General features: G+C 36.6%; 1 protein-coding gene across 1 annotated transcript; it reads right to left on the bottom strand.

Annotated features, from left to right (window-relative positions):
* Positions 1-5733: 5733 nt before the first annotated feature.
* Positions 5734-17006, bottom strand: SPATA9 (spermatogenesis associated 9). Its single transcript, XM_070935750.1, has 5 exons — positions 16946-17006; positions 15966-16054; positions 9047-9274; positions 7763-7858; positions 5734-5961 (listed from the first exon to the last, which is right to left on the bottom strand). The coding sequence occupies exons 1-5, from the start codon at positions 17004-17006 to the stop codon at positions 5734-5736; spliced, it is 702 nt and encodes a 233-aa protein (XP_070791851.1).
* Positions 17007-17906: the final 900 nt, after the last annotated feature.

Genomic DNA, 17906 nt, shown 5'->3' with positions numbered 1-17906 from the left:
CAACATTACTTTGAGAATTAGATCCTCCTCCTGGGGCTGGAATGACCATGGCGGATCTGTGTGAGAGACAGAGGGGCATGAAGAGTGCTGATCCATAGAGTGGCCAAGGGACAGACACAACTGAATGGCTGACGACAATGATCTGGGGACAGTCCCTGCTTAGAGAGAGTGAGGCAGTTATTATTTTTTGACTTACATGTTAATAAGCAAGGGTCTTCTCTCATTTGTCACCTCCCCTTATTAGTTGGTCCTAGCTTTTTTATGTGCAGAGGAGATCTGATTGTGACATCTCTCAGTAGTGAGAAGAGAACTGAGGGCGTTGTCACTTTCTGCTTAGAGGAAAAACTTGTAAAATAGGTTCAGAAAATTTAATTCATAGTGTTTGTGTGACATTATCATCATATTCATAAGAAAATTAAGGACAATACTATCAAGTAGGTATACCCTTGCAAATACTTTGGAGTGCCCCCCCCCCGATTTTAATATCCTGAGAGAACTTTTTGATAACTGGCAAGTGTTGTTCAGTGTAGCTCCTCAATTATTCTGAGTTTAGAGACTTCCGCCAGCACCGCCGACGTTGCCGGACGGTCTTTTTGGAGCGCCAGCCCTGAGATCTTGTTAGCCGTTCTGACAGCGCAAATCAGCTGTCTGACGGCTGGAAAACCTTTCCCTCGGGAGAAGAGGGAAAGGAGAACAATCGGATGGGGGTAGAGCTCCCCGAAAGCCCCTGAAATAGCTTTGGGGGCTAGGAGAGTGAGAGCTCCCCAGGAAATCCGGTGAAACTCCGAGATCCAGGGCACTTCTGCTTTAAGCAGAAAAAAACGTCGCGACTGTCTCTGCAATCTTTATTGAGATTTAAGTTGTTTATCTACACAGATGGAGTGAAGACAGGAGAGCAGACAATTGCAAGTAACAAGCCCTTAATTTCATGCTTAAATCATTACTTTTGGAAGTTGACTGAAGGAAGGAAAAATGGTGCTTAATAGGGCGTGAAACTGAAACTTAACTCTCATTAAAGCTGTTAACATCCAGCATTGTTCAAGGTGGTTGGAGAAAAAGAAAAAGAGAAATGGCTGTCTTTGTTGAAAGTCTTGAAGGATCACTATTACAAACATCATTAAAGACACAAATATTGATTGGGGATCTCTTTAAAGAAATATTAGAATCATTTACCTCTGTGATAGTGGAGAAAATTGAAGAACTTTTTAAAAAGGATTTTATTCAAGTTTGAAACAAGGAGTCAAGCGACGATATTGTATCGGAATTTCAGTTGCTAAATAACAGTGAATTGCTGAATGAAGAGGTGAAAGAAATTCAGTTTAATGTGCCTCCGGGAAATGGAATGGATTGTTCTCAAATTAAGAAGGAAAGGCTGAGAAGCTTGAAGAAGAGTAATCAGGAAATACTGAGTGAGATTTCCCCAAAGGCTTTGTTGCAGTCAATTGGAAAATTGTCAGGCGGTGTTGGGATTCCTAATATAACAAAGAAGATTCGAAGTGGAACTTTACAATTTTTTTACAAAAAATTTTACAAAAATGGATTCTTAATTGCAGTTAGGGAGATGTGTTCACTGAGAGAAATTATTTTGTGAAGAGAACAAGATGAAGGTGGAGGAATAAGACTGAAAAAGAAAATTTGCAAAAAAGTTAGAAAAAAATGGAGATGGAAAAATTACAATCTTTTTGTTGGGGGAGGATAGTAATAGTGAAAATGAATGAGTATACCTGCATTTAGGGATATGATTTGTTTTGAAAAGTTATACTATAGTGAAAATGAATGATTTACTTATATTTAGGGATATGATTTGTCTAGAAAAGTTATATTAAATAATGTTATGTTTGTATTATGGATTACTGACCAAACCTTTACCATTGTCTCGAAGCATATTAATACTAAAGTTATATGTCAAGGAATGTTTTGTTGAAGAATCTATATAAACTTATGGGAAATGGTGCAAGGGTTGAGGGAAGATTTTTATAATATTTTTATAGACTTTAAATAGTGAAGATGTTATTTGATTATATGTAATGGATTTGTAGGGAACAAGATGAATAAGTTTGTATAAAGTTATTAAGCAAGGAATGTTTCCTGGTAGAATTAATATAAGTTTGTGGGGCAAAAAGTGAAAATAAGGTTTTTTACAATATATTTTATTTGAGATTGCTTAAAATATTTTGCTAATGTGTTAATATATGTAAGGGTTGGAGATGTGATGGTTAATTGTAACCGGGTTCTGATTGTGTAATGCTGGAATGCTTATTATTGAAGAACGGATAAGAAAGAAGTTGGATCGATTACTTTTAAATAATAATTGGTTTAAATAGTTATATTTAGATATGAACAAGGGGAGTTAAAGTTTTCTTTATATATATATGTTTGTTAGATGCTATATCCTATATTTGCTCTGGGAAGTCGGGGGGGGAGGGTTGGGGGAGGAGTGGGGAGGAGGGAAGGGAAAATATGTGTAAGGAATCTGGAGAGGCTCTTTGAATTTACGTAACTGTTTTTTTTTCTAAAGAGGTTGTTAATTTGCAAATGTGATTGTACAATCCACATATGGAAAGATGGCAAATGGTTTATGTTTTTCTTGTAAAAATGTTTTTTTTGTCTTGTAAAACTCTTTAATAATAAAAAAAAAATATTCTGAGTTTTGTTTTCCATTTGGAGAGAACTCACAATATTATATCCCCAAAACGGCTTTATATTCAAGGTTGCCTCCCAGCTTTTCTACAATGGCCAGGTCTGTACTTTTAGAAAGCTTTGCATCCTTGAAAAAATTCAACTTAAACTTATTAGAGGTACTCTTCCAGTCCCATAATGTATTACAAATGCTGCTTTTTGTTTAGATATAGGCTTGGTCTTTGTGGATGCTAGAGCCTGGTACTATCATTTTAAACAATTGCTAATGCTAGCATGTTTCCCAGTGAATTTGATGCCTGCCATTGATTCTTCAACCTGGTTTAAAAGGTTTAAAACTTTATTCTCTAACTCTCTTGTGGAAGTGTCTTTGAAAACAGAAGCATTTCTAAGTAATGTATCTGAGATACTGATCTTCAAATTATTCTCTATGTGTTTCCCAGTTTTGCAAGACGTGGGGTCTTTTCAAAGGGAAATGAGCTACCCTCGTACCTCTTCCATCACAGTCCTGAAATTTTGTTGACCCTTCATTCTGGCCAGGCTGGATACATTGCCTTCTGCTTTTATTTGGGGTTACAGAAATACTCCTAACACAAGGATGACAATACTAGCTCACCTGAAGCTTAAAAATTACAATGTTTATTTTCCCCAAAACAGATTTTCCTTGCAATGGAATTCTTGTGTAAACATTGTATGAAAAATGTATTTAAAAGCATTATCAGTGTAAATAAATGGAGATGCTATTTTTCCATGCTGTGTATTAGGGATCATTAAATAAAGAAATAATTTTTGTTGTGAGACTCTCATCCTTTATCTTGTATGCATGGTACATATTGACTCTTGCTGTAATGGCTTGTAATACACCAATTATTTTGCAGTATAATTCCTCTTAGTGTAAGGCAGGCAGGTCACAAAAATCTGCTTAAAGGTAAAGGTAAAGGTTCCCCTCACACATATGTGCTAGCCATTCCTGACTCTAGGGGACGGTGCTCATCTCCGTTTCAAAGCCAAAGAGCCAGCGCTGTCCAAAGACGTCTCCGTGGTCATGTGGCCAGCATGACTAAATGCCAAAGGCGCACGGAACACTGTTACCTTCCCACCAAAGGTGGTCCCTATTTTTCTACTTGCATTTTGTACGTGCTTTTGAACTGCTAGGTTGGCAGAAGCTGGGACAAGTAATGGGAGCTCACCCCGTTATGCAGCACTAGGGATTCGAACCGCTGAACTGCCAACCTTTCGATCAACAAGCTCAGTGTCTTAGCCACTGAGCCACCATGTCCCCAAGTCTGCTTAATGCAAGTCAAACAGATTATTTGCATTATCCAGGAACTCTTTACAGGCCCATCTAGGAAAATGAGCTTCGAGGGATTAGGACACATACACACAGTAGATCTGTAGGCTTTAGCAATCCTTTCTATCACTAGTATGGTAAACCAAGCAGATCAGTAGCTGAATTCCTGTGCAAACACATTTCCCTGCTACTTGAAGCAGACAATTTTGGAGGCTTTTCTTGTTTTGAATCTCAGCTGTCTGGGAGGAAGTTATGAGAAGAAATCTTCCAGTATCCAGGAGAGAATATATTCTAATCCAAACTTGTCCCTGTATTTGTTCAAGCTGACTCTCTTGAATCCTACTTCTTTTCTCCAAGATACCTGTGTATGTATTTTGTTGCTGTGTGTTTTTAACTGTAAGTACCATTTTAAACAGACATTTTAGTGCTAATTTATATTTTGATGGGTTATAATTTGCTACTATGCCTCAGGTCTTTTAATGACTACCAAAATTAACTAGTTATTTCAGTTATTTATGTACAGCAAAGTAAACATGCTTTGAGCTTCAGTGCTAGATTTGAATACACTATTAAGATGTAACAAACTATTTACAGTACAAACTTTCCACTAAACAGTTCACTGGGAACACATTGGAGCCTTTTTGTAAGGATTTTCTGGTTGGTGTATGTACCATGCCCTATTTGCTCTCTAACCAACCAGTCGTTTACATGTGTTAAAACCCTGACCAGGCTGGGTAGAGGAATTGACTGTGGCGCCAGCACTAAACATCTGGTGGATTCGGGAACAGACCCTGTGGGAAATGGAGTTCATGGGCCTGGTTAAAGGAGCTGTCACATGGTATCTGTAACGCTTAATCAGGACTGGGATTTTTGCAAACAAGACTTCTCTTTCTCCTCTTGCTGCAAACAGAGCCCTTTTCTTCTAATGGTCGGAATTTGTCCATTAGAAAGGTTGTGAGTAACAAAGACCTCTTTACACAGTAGCTTTGGCACAACTTGGCACACACTGTTGTGTAGGAGGGGCTTTTTCAGAGCAACATGCCTTCCACACAGTATGTTGTTAGTTGTCTGGCAAATAAGATTTCTGAAGGGAGAGAATCAAAACCGGACCAAATGCCTGCTCTTTGGAATGGTAAGTTATGGAATTCTTTTTTTTTAAAAGTATAGTTGTTTTTAAAATGAGCCTGTGAGAAAAATGTATATGCATAGTAGAAGAGTTAAGAGGCAAAAAAACCCCTGAAATTACGAGCTTTCTGGACAAGGGTCAACTAAAAGAAACATCAGCATTTCCCAAATGGTTTTCTAATGATCAACTTGTTATAAATACTCCACTTTTTAACTTTAACTTGGTTTTTGTTTTCTGACTAATCCATGGATGTTATAAAAACATTTTAAAGTCAATTTTTCTTGCCCAAGTAATGTGATTATTTTTTCAATTTTTAATGTACCTTTTTATTTAATATTTTCTCTGTTTTGAGATAAAACTTTTATCTGCGACCTAACAGGTCATTTATTCATAAATCAGTTTTTTTTTCCTCCATCAGGCAGCTTCTAAAGCAGTCAAGCCAGGGCTCACAAAAGTTGCATTGGCTTTATTATCAGCTTGGAAAAAGATGCTTCATTTGGAGTTCTGCCTTTGCAAAATGTATCTTCCGTATGCTTTGTGTAGCTTCAAAGCATATAAAAACTTGGCATTTCTTGAATGGAAAATGAGAATCATGTTCATATATTTGTGTATTTAATAAAACAATGTGGATGTAGGCTGAAAAGTCAAAGCTGGGCCTATTTTTATGTAAAAAGAACCGTTATTGTTCGCTTTCTTGATCCATTGCTGCAAGTAGAGTATGGATGCTTCCACTATTTTGTGGTGCTTTAATAGGAAATATTGAAGAGTCTTGTGGAAGTGGGGAAGTTGCTTCAGGGGCTTTGGAAAATCCATTTTCATCCACATCTTCACTGCTGCTTTCCCTAGAAGTGTCTTCTGTTTGAATGATGCCTTTTATTTTTGCCAGCAATTTGTTAATGGAGACTGCCTGTTCACATAGAAAGATATACTTTTGTTTAATTAACTTTAGAGAATCTGACATAGTACATTTTTTCTTAATTTAAGGAGAGTGTGTTGCCCTGTAGTTTTAGTACTGTCTGGACTGTATTAATTTTATTTATTAAATTTATATGCTGCTCATCTCTCCCATAAGGTGACACTGGGCATTAATTACAGCAAAATAATAAATCGCTGGAAAGGTAAAGCTATGACAGAAATAAGTAGGGGAGGTTGACATCTATCTCTAGCCTGGTGATCGGGTGCCATAGAACTGAAAACTCAACTGAACTGAAACTGTTCCCCCTTGAACAAGGGGGAGTCACAGCATCAAAATGGGTGATGTGCATCTTGAAAAAAGGATAGTCTTTAATTATGTGGTTGTGGCTGCCACCTTGACTTTTTTGATTTATACCAGATTACCATCACCTGTGGTAACCATTTGGCTGTCACTTCCTTCTTTTTCCATTCACAGCTCAAAACATGCATTTAAAAAATGCAGTGGCCTGATCAAGTTTAGAGGCATTATTGATGAGGATAATGGTGGTTTTGCCTCCCTCATCCTCTTTTTCCTTCTTCAAGCCTACAACAAGAAGGAATGAAAAAGTTGAATAGATGGAACAACTCTATTTTTGTGGTTGTTATAGCCTCCACTTCTTTGTAGAATCACCAGGGAAATTTATATACTAGGGGATCAGTCAAATCCAGGACTAGCTGAAATTCTGGATCAGATAAACCAACTTAGTTTAGGCTGTAGTACTGTTGTGTGAACCTATTCATTTGTTTTGTTCTGATGTTAGCTACCTTCAGTGTAATTGTTAGAAAGTTGATATATTATTCGAATCAAATTATTGTTCTGTGTTATTTTAATGACTGTAATATAAATTGGTAATAATCTGCAAACAATTCTATTCTTGGTCAGTTCTAGTGTTAAATCAATGATTTTTTTTCACCCAAGTTTTAACTCTTGATTTTAATTGATTTAATTTTAATTAAAATTTGGCTGCCACATTTTATATTTTAAAAGCTGCCTTTGTAACCCACATGGAGCAGAGTATAAATGTAATAATATAATATGAAAAATTTAAAAAATGAAATTAATATTTATTACTGCAACCAGAACCTTGAAAGAAGTTTGGGCTGTATCTTAACATTTCTTAAGACATACTGCTATAACTGTTTTATTCATTCTTACCCATTGTTAGGACAAGACATAAAAGCTACAAGTATATTGGCTGGGTTCTTATAGAAAAGCAGATAGAGCTGGGGACAGAGTTAAGCAAGTTATCAGTCTAAAGTTGTTACAGTCCCACAAAGGTCTAAATCCAATGCCTCTTGAATCCGTTGACCTTTATCTGGTGCCGATTTAGTGTTGAACGCTAATTGACTAGATTCTCATTTACAGGCTTGAGAAATAAATCTTCTGTACTGCAATTTAACATATGGCCCTGATTTTTTGCTCCTGACATTTCCTTCATCAAGCTAAGACATTTGTAATCATGGTTTATAGTATAATCATGGCATGTGTGATAGTCTATAGTTGGTTGTATTTGCCAAACACATTAGTCATAAAGTGAGGCTTACTATTCACAGTTCACTAAACACATCTAAGTTATAACCAAACCATTTTGTGGCTTAATGTGATGTTTGAACTTATTTTTTTTTCTCATTGGTAAATGAGATATGAGGTCAATTGCTAAGATTCTATAATTATTGATTATGAGTTTACTTGTTGAGAATAAGATGCTATTTTGTATGAGAAAAGCTGGAGTAACATTTGTTTATTAACCCACCAGAAAAATTAGTGCTGCATAAGAAGCACACATTAAGCTGGTAAGGGCAGCCTTTGCTGGGTAGGAAATGATATCATAAAAGAAGATTTTCTTGTCCTGAAGAGAGAAAACAGAGAGAAAAAAAATCATTCATCCATTTTATAATATAGTGGGTGTGATCATTTCAATTTTAAATCCCACAGTTTTCAGTAGAAGAATTAAGCTATTATTCCTTAATAGTGTAACAAACTGTTAGACAACATATGAAGCTTTTTTTTATATCAAGGGGGCTTCCATACTGAATTCCTGATATTACTAATTAAAGGACATGGTGCAACTCTTTCATCTATTTTTTTTCTCTTCCTAGTAGAGAAATAAAGATGGATAGAGCCAGGAGAAAATAGACTTGGAGTTTTATCTGACTAAGACAATGCAGTTAACTGATTCACTGGGAATCATTTTTTAGTGATTTAGCAAGTTGTTCAGCTTATATACCAAGTGAATTCAAGTCAGTAGGCCATTAATTAGCAATCAGGGGTTTAGCATGCCATAGTCCTTGCTTAACAATTGTCCTGTTTAATGACTCTTCTAAATTACGACCGCACTGAAAAAGTAACTTGCACTTATGATTATCGCAGCACCCCGCAGTCACACGGTTGTCATTTTTGCACTTCACAGCTGATTTCTGAGAAACAGAGTTAATGGAGAAGCTGGCGATAAAATCACAAGTCGCAGTTATATGATGTCTCCCCTAATGACCATATATTATTTGCTTAATGATGGCCGCCAGAGTGATATTAATTGCAGCATGGTCACATGATATTTAATGTAACAAATATGTCACTTAGCAATGGTGGTTGCTGGTCCCAGTTGTCATTAAGCAAGGATTGCCTGCATTGTGTGAATGTAGTGATGAAGTAACTAAATTGGGGCAAGATATCTGTCCCCCATATAATTTTGAGATGAAAGCAATTTTTTAAAAATATAGGTCTACTTAACTCAGAGTCTGTCATGGCAATCTAGGTCGTAAAAGATGATTTATAAACTGTAAGGGCTGGGTTCAGTGGTGGGATTCAGCCAGCTCGCACCACTTCGGGAGAACTAGTTGTTAACTTTCTGAGCAGTTTGGTGAACTGGTTGTTGGAAGAAATCATTAGGGCAGAGAACCGGTTGTTAAATTATTTGAATCCAACCACTGGCTGGGTTGACACATGCTAAACTTAATCTTTAGGGCTAAACTGTTGCTTAGCACTTTCAGAACAGAACTTATTTAAGAAGTTGTGAGGGATAGCTGAATTTACCTACTTTCATCCTATACAAAGGCTGTTTGGGAGTATTTGATGTTCTCAAAAGGCGTCGTGATAAAATATTTAGCTCTGTTAATTTTCTAGCAAGCTGTGGCTGTAAGACTTTTGCAATTGAGTTTGAAGACCGTGATAGTGTAGTTAGCCCATTCATAATGATCGCTCCATGAGCTGAATAGAATGCCCTGGTGATAACTGACTCAGATTTCTGCACCCTATGATCTGTCTCCTGAAACAGAAATAAAAAAGCTTTTAGATTTAGAACAAAAATAGTCAATTTGTTGTATGAAAGATAGTTAACATGCAGTTACATGCCTATGTGTTGACTATATTTACATACACACACCCACACCCTAAGAGGGAGGATAAAGATACTGTATAAAGATATAATAATAACAATTCAATTCAAAACAATAAAATTTGGTACTAAAACAGTCTGCTTATAAAGAAGTACTTTATATTTCTAATATTACATTCTAATTATTATATTCTAATATTACAATTCCAAAAAGCTTTATTCTATTTATAATGTCAGTTATTATTTCAATTGAATAGGATCACCATTTCTAGTAATCTTGTTACCCTTTTTATGTAGGATTACCACTGAAAAGCAGAATAAACTGTATTAAATAAGAGGTTGCAGACTAAGCATGAATTTATTTATTGTTCATCCACTAAATGCTGTCAAGATTATTAGTGCAGTTCAGAAGTGTACCCCATGTTCATCCACTGAAAACCAGGAGGGAAATGTCAGCACATTTTAGAAAAACAGATACACCAAATTTTGTTGTTTGGGAGGGAGTGGTCAATGCTAAAAAATAAACAGTAAAACATCCATGGAGAATAGTTGGCAATAGAGTAGAGAGGGGGAACTGGAACTGGAAATGTGGGATGAAAAGGGCCATGTTTGCTTAAATTTTTTACAAAGGATTGCCTGTTAACATTTTATTCCCCATCTATATATAAATAATATACAGTTGGAAGCCTGGGGACAAATCCACACTTCCTGTTGTGCTAGTGCAAACATGAGCCACTCAACTTTCTAGAGGACTGTAATATAGAATCTCTTCCTAAACTCACCCCTAGACTGCATTGTCTCAAAAGGTATCTTCCTGACAGAAGAAGGGATAACAATTGATTTATCCACTGCACTTGGCGGCTTTGAAAGCAGAAGCCTCCACTCTGATCGGGTAATATTTATTGTGGTAGGAACAGTCCCTTCCTGTTGGTCTTTGTTTTCCATAGCCATTTTTTTAAAAATTTGATTTATATGCCGCCCTTCTCCGGAGACTCAGGGCAGCTTACAATGCGTTAAAGCAATAGCCTTCATACTTTTGTATATTTATACAAAGTCTGCTTATTGCCCCCACAAACTGGGTCCTCATTTAACCTACCTTAGAAAGGATGGAAGGCTGAGTCAACCTTGAGCCTGGTGAGATTCGAACTTACAGTAATTGCAGACAGCTGGTGTTAATTACAATGCTTTTAGTCTGCTGAGCCACCAGGCCCATTTCATCTTGGGCTGCTGAACCCTGCTCAGAAGGAACCTGGTTTATTACACTGAACCACTGAACCATTGACTTCTGTAAAGGGGACAAGTTCACAAAACCTGGTTCAGTCGTAGGTTGCCCCCGGTTCGGACCAGTTCACAAGAACCGGTAGTAAAACTGGTGAGTTGCTCTGCCCACCGACCCCGACATCATCAGGAAGCTTCTGCGCATGTGCATGGCCCTGTTGCAAACCAGTAGCAAAGGTAAGTACAACCCACCCCTGGCCTGGTTCTCTGTGTCACGTCAGATCTGATTACGAATATAGCTCTCGCTTATGCTTATGCTGTAAGGTAATACTTCGTCAAAGAAAAAACCTTTGCCTGGATGTATTACTTATACTTCATTTTTAGAAACAAATAAGGGTCATATGCACTCAGGACAACCTGCTTTAAAGTAAAACTTCTTTTCTCGTCCTTTTCCAGGAGAGTGTCTTGACTCTGCTGCCTATATTGCTATACTTCTGCTTCAACAGCATAGTGGTTAGCCTGCTTGCATGTCTTATCCTGCATGTGGGACTGATCTAGCTAGTTTTAGCCAGAGAAACTCCAGTTTGTTAAAAAAAACAAAACCCAAAAGCCTTCATTTTACTCACTTCTGCCCTTAGACGTTTTCTCTTTGGGCCTCTTATCACAGCCTTGCCCTAAAATTCCTGGAAGACTATGTGATACCTTATCATGATATTTGTACGAAGCCAGCAATTGAGTCAGAGTTAACTTCCCCTATCCTGGCTGTCACATATAAATTAGTTTGCATACTTAATTACCAGCCTTATCAGTTAGGAACAGAAGGACAAGGGCTATAATATTTTAGTAATGAATCCACTTCTGGGAGGGCCATTCTCTAGCAGGGCTGTGAATACTTTGTCCCTCATTGCCTATTGCTTGCTAATGATCATGTGCCTTTGTTTTCCAAAGGTGCATAAAAGCTACGCTAAATTGTGATTTAGTCCCAAGAGCACAACTCTTTGCGCTGTACAGAATAAAAAGGTTGCAATTTACCACCTTGTGTTATAAATAGGTTACTTCTCACCAGGGAAAAACAAATTCAGCATTTGGGGGTGGGGGGGCAGTTCATGGTTTGGCCAACAAACTTGTGCAAGTAGCAGGTTTGAAACTTGCCACTTCATTTACATCCCCCCCCACAAACTACCCACTTTTTTCATAGGATCATTTTTTTTTTTGAAGGTTAGATTGCTGGTGGAATGTTGAATCTCTTATTTATTTAGTAAAATAATTTATTTGATCTATTGTGTAAACTCAGGTATCAGTGCTGTGCTTATCCATTTGGGCTACTTGGGAGCTGAGGTGAATCCCTGCAGCCTCTGCTGGCAGCAAGTATGATGAAACAGGTCACCATTGAACTAATTAAAAAACAAAACAGAAGAGGGATACAGATGGTAGCTCAGGGAAGAAAAATAATAATTAAGAAAAAAATTGTTCTGGCCCACTTTTAAATTGAGGATCTAATTGAATATACCAAGTTGTATGTCCAGTCCTCCAGAAAGGTGAGTGGCTCTTCAGATTGTGAATCTAGTAATGCACGTGAAACTGTTAAAAATGATGTGAAAGTACAGGTACAAATTATACATTCATAAAAGTATAAATCTTTTTGTCTCTGAATAAAAATATAATATAAACCATTAAAAAATTAAAGCAGTGTATGCAAGCCAAGCATATCTATTGAAATCATATTAATAATTCATGTTCTAGGGATTCATAAATCAGTTCCACCTTTCAATAAATTTGATGAGTGCACTGCCTGAAAGGTTTTCTTTAAAAAAAATTGGGAGTATTTTTAAAAATATTTTTAATTAATTTTTTTAATATAGAATAAAATCAAACAAGAACTAATATTTAGAACGAAGAAGGGAAGAAATGAAAGAAAGAAAAAGAGCAAAGACAAAGGTGCAGAAATTTTTAAAAAGGAAAAAAAATTATAAAAAAGTGACTTCCAATTTTCTTTTATAGCAATTATAAGTGTAATGCATAAACTTTTCTCAAATATTTCTACTCAACCTTGCTTCGTATATAAGAGCTTGGGGAGGGGGGATTTAAATGATGTGTGGCTACAATCCCAGCATTTTTGAGGACATATGATAATACAGTGTTCCCTTGAGAAACATGAGAAAGGATTCTAGATCTGAAAGTTAGAAATCTTGGATTGTTCTTCCCATCTTCTTGCCAATCTATGGGACTGATTATTTTCAAAATCCAACATTAGTAAGCTCCAACATGTAGAAAAATTGAGACCAGACCTTTCTTGTTAGTTACGTTAAACCTTCTCCTTGCCTTCAAAATGAGAATCAAAAGGTAAAATATTAGAAAATGCTACTCTTCATCTTCCAAATTTCAACCTATTGCTAGAGAATGCTTCAACACCAATGTACTGTAACAGTACAACAATTTACTGTTGTAAAATAGTAATTTTTGTCTTCCAAAGGCTGTTCAAATATCAATTATTGTTGCATAGAAAGGAATCTCTTATCCAATAGTATCTTTTGTTATTACAATATTTTTGATATGTTTTTTAAAATAAAAGCAGGAATGAGATGCTATTTAAAATGTATTTGGAAACTTGATTTATTTATGCCTTCAAGTCAGTTTTGACTCGGGCAACTGCCTAGGCAACTTCATGCAATTTGTCACCAAATTGCATGAAGTTTCAGAAGTGATTTGATTTGCCATTTTCAGAAGTTGTTTGATTTGCCTTTAATATATATAAATGGTGGAATCCAGGCTATGTCAGCCCCCCCTCCCCCCTCCCAATAAAGACAAGCAGAGATACTTCTAAGCAGTTTCCTCTATTGGGGAAATATTGTTCCTTACTTATAGGCAGGGGTTCACTGCTGGGGGTTCGCAGGGGTTCGGGAGAACCTCTAGCTAAGATTTTGTGCAGTTTGTAGAACCCCCAAATCCCACATCTGGCTGGCCCCACCCACCCCTCCCCTCCCAGGAGTCCCCACGCGGTCTGTTTTGAATGCAGGGAAGTGCAGGACACACACAGGAGGCTTGGGAAGGGCGAAAAACAGGACTACCGGAAGTTTGGGAAGGTCATCTAGAGGGCCTCTGGAACCTGAGGAGGCCGTTTTCACCCTCCTGGAGGCTCAAGGAAAGCCTCAGGAAGCTGACTAGGTCACACCCACCATGGCCACGCCCACCCAGCAACTGGGCAGAGAACCCCTTGCTAAAATTTTTGAAGCTCACCCCTGCCTATAGGCAGATTTTTTTCCAAACTAAAGCAACTACTTAAATCACTACAGATATACTCTGAGAAGTTCTAAGGAGAAGCAATCTCTACTCTCTTTCTCCCAATCAAACTATTTAAATTTTGTTGTGTCTTGGTCCTCTGGAATGCAGCCCCTCCTTCGTGGGAATCCAGACTACATTCCAGCATAGGCTGACTATTCTATGGAAAGAAGGACTTGTTCTGTGAAGAGGAGGAGGAGGAGGAGAAGGAGATGATTTTTGTATAATCCCCCTCACAGCACACTGCTTCTGAGGCTCACCTGTTTTGCAGACAAATGTCTGAGGAATCAAAGGAGTCTGTAAGAGGAAGTTTTTGCAAAAGTCATATCTAAAGCCCTTGCTTCAGTGTCAGCACAACATCACAATTTTAAAACAAAAACATCCTGATATATCCAAAACAAAAGATTTGTAGTCTTCAGATGAATCTCCTATTTTCAAGAAAACTAACGATCTTCAAATGTTGACATGTCTGCATTACTTCAATTTTATTTTAGAAGTCATTGGGTAGATATACCAGACCGGAGGTGCAAAAGGCTAGATGGCAGCAAAGGGTTAGGAGTTTGTGCAGTTCCTGATACTTTCTAAGCTTAGTTGTTTGCTTGCAGACATTTCATTACCCAACTAGGCAATATCTTCAGTTAGGAGTTTATTTTTATTGACATTTAGTGATTCTGTGGATCTTTGCGGCCCAGATCTGGTAGCTCCAAATTTACAATCTCTCCTGCACTTGGGTTTTGGCAATGCTTTTATGGTGGACAAACATTGTTATGATATTCTTTATATGGGGCTGTATCCTTCCATTGTATGACTAACATCATTAGTTAAACTTTACAAGTTAAAATAGATATTTTAGTTTAGTTTAGTTTAGTTTAGTTTATTATATTTATTTACCGCTCTTCTCCCAAAGGACTCAGGGCAATGAACAGCCATGGTAAAAACAATATACAACAAAAATTTTAAAACTTAATTAAAATAATTCAATCATTGGCCGAATTTGAAACACCCAACTAAAATCATTTTAAAACCCCTACCAAAACCCAATTTAAAATCCTTTATCCCGTCAGACCAGCTTGCTGGAATAATAGGGTCTTCAGAGCAAGACGGAAGGCGTGACTAAAATGTATCTACTTGTAACTATAGCTTTCACCCTTGCAATTGAGCAACTCTTTTTGTTACCTGCCTAACTACAGCTAACTGTGGGTTGTCCAAACCAGTTTCTTGATTTGAACAACATACTGAACCATAAAGTGATCAAAGAGTTTGCAGACGTTTAAGCCTAAAGTTTGGTTGGCTAGCTGGTGGCCCAATGTTGGTGGCTCAATACAATGTGCCTGTTATACTCAGTGTTGTATGCTATTACATTATCATATTGTTTTAGGAAAATGAAAGCAATTTGACAACAGTGTTGCACAGTTGTAAAATACAGTAAATATTGTCATTTGCTAAAACTTCATTCTCCAACTTGATTCCCTGCCACATACTTTTGCATAGATCTTCTCATCTTGAGCCAGCATGATCATTGCTTAGTGAAAATTGGTCAACAGTTGCCAAGACTTTTATTTCACAGGAGGTTCATAATAATAAAAAAACCCCATCCATTCTGTTCTGTTAAAACAAAATAGTTGCAGCAACCATCCAAACCAACATGACTGATAAAAAATGTTGCAAGGAGATAGGGGAGAGTAAGGAGACAATTACCTACTTCCCTCATTTCTATCTCTTCTGCAAACTATTTTACAAGTTGGCCACTGCGACAGAGATAAATTCAAGATCACCTTTATTCTAATATAAATTAGTATATGTACATTTTTAGTATGATATAGGTACAACATGGATACCTGCATCACTGAATAATTAAAATATTCTTTTTGTTGCTTTTAATCATACTTATTTCTTATATGACACTGTAACTTAAGGTTACTCATACAAAAGAAAGTTAAATTATGTCATACGTAAGTATGCAGTATTAGTGAACTGAATATTTTTATTGTCATACGGTCAATTTTTCATTATAATGTAAGCTGAGACTTTGCAAAAAGGAAAGTAAATACAATGTAACAAAGCACCTTATGGAAATGTTTGAACATTCAGATAGCAAGGAAATGCAGTAATTAAGAAATATTACCTGGTTTGAACGTGTCAGCCTCAATAGATTTGGAAATTCGTCCCTAATCTCATCTATAATTTCCAAGATGGCTCTCTGTATAACCCCAGCTGAATTGAAATACAATAATTAAAATAATAAAATCCTGATCTTCAAAATTATATTTCAAATATGAAGCGTTGCATATTTGTTTAAAAAATGAGTTAAATGAGATGTAATAGCAGGGCTAAGGACTGAGTTGGTCTCAATCAATATTTGATTACTATAGTGGGGAATCCATGTTATTTTGCTAAACTACCATTGGAAACTAAAATGCCCTTCAGATTTCGTTAGGTCCCATTCATGAACACAGGATCCATTCTGAACACTATGTGGTGACTATGCCCAGTATCAATATTCCTTTCCTTTTTTTCTGCATTGTACAGTGGTTCAGTCCCAGGAAAGTCTATTCCCATTTTGGGGGGTTGGATTAGAAGGACTCCTCCAACCTTATGATTCTATGATTCTCCTGATCTCTCTTTTAAGGATCTTGACTAGCAGTAATTTGGAGAAATCAAAAACCTGTTGCCATCGAGTTAGCTAAATGGTGGTATGGCTTAAGGGCAACTTCTTATATATGTAAACTTTATTTATAGTCAATTTTTAGCCAGCTTGATCAGATCTGCCTCCTAACTGTTTCCAAGAGGTTAATAATTTGGCAGGACTATGGACCTTCATTACTAACTTCCTTTACTGTTGACTGAAATTGCGGGGACAACTGGAGGCACTAAGATTTCAGAAATTTCTGTAAGGAAAAATATGGGAACTTAGCCCATCTCTCACATATTTCTAAATGCATAGGCAGTTTACTGAAATTTTTCGCTCAATGACATTTCTCTTCAAGTTTGGTTATCTTAGTCAAATTCAACAGTTATGTATATGTGAATGTGCATATTTGGTAGAAGCTGGATTTCTTTTAAATGTTTGAAAATTTAAGATGAAAATATTCTTAGACTTCATACCTTGTCCAACAAATTTCCTGACAATCTCCCCAGATATCCAGCCAATTGGCCTAAGAGCCATTTTTTTAAATCCTTTCTACCACTACTTAAGTTAGAGGATGGTATCTTCCAATCAAACGGATGGTTCAAGCCACAAATGACAGCATCCCATACATATGCATATCTCTACCTTCAAGGTAGGAGACCTTTATGAGAACATAATGTAGCTCTCAAACACATACAGCCTGGGGCAATCAGTGTGTCTCATGTATACCAAATTAGCCTCATTTTAACAGACAGGACTTTCAAACAGTTCCAATATACTGGAATGAAGGAATGTATGAGATAACCTGAAAACTGGGACAACCTCAGCAGATTTATAATCATTAGCAGACTCAAATCCAAAATTTAAAACCAATGGGGGTGGGTGGGTGGAGGACACACACAAGATTTCAGAATGAATAATATACAAAATTCAGAATGAATAAAATTTCTACATTTCATACTCTCAAATTTTAAAATGCAAGCCTCTATTTTTCAAGATTTCTCAAGATCAGGACTCAAGATTTTCTGATTTCCATTTCATTTCATATAAAATCAGGACTCAAGATTTTCTGATTTCCATTTCATTTCATATAAAAGTATTTCGATTTTAAAATCCCCCCAAATATTTTTCATAATTAATTCTCTTTCCTAAATTTCTCCCTTGTATCCTCTAATTGTGATTGTCTTCACATGAGATTACAGACTCTCAAGCATTACATTATGTGCAGATTAGTAATTGTAATAACTAATAATATTGTAATAAAAGTTTGAAATACATGTTATTTTCAGAGAAATATATAGTTGAAAAACTCATGATTCAGAGTTATACATTAAATATCTTACATCTGAAGGGCAAATAAAAAAAAGCAGTATCTATGGAGATTCTCAATGTTACAAAAATAACACTCATTATTAATGACTGGTATAGTATACTGCA

Source organism: Pituophis catenifer, unplaced genomic scaffold (assembly GCF_029215685.1).
Source record: "Pituophis catenifer annectens isolate HBS135680 unplaced genomic scaffold, rPitCat1.0.hap2 SCAF_2, whole genome shotgun sequence".
In the NCBI taxonomy this organism is placed as follows: Eukaryota; Metazoa; Chordata; class Lepidosauria; order Squamata; family Colubridae; genus Pituophis; species Pituophis catenifer.
This window is presented reverse-complemented; position numbering and strand designations above follow the sequence as displayed.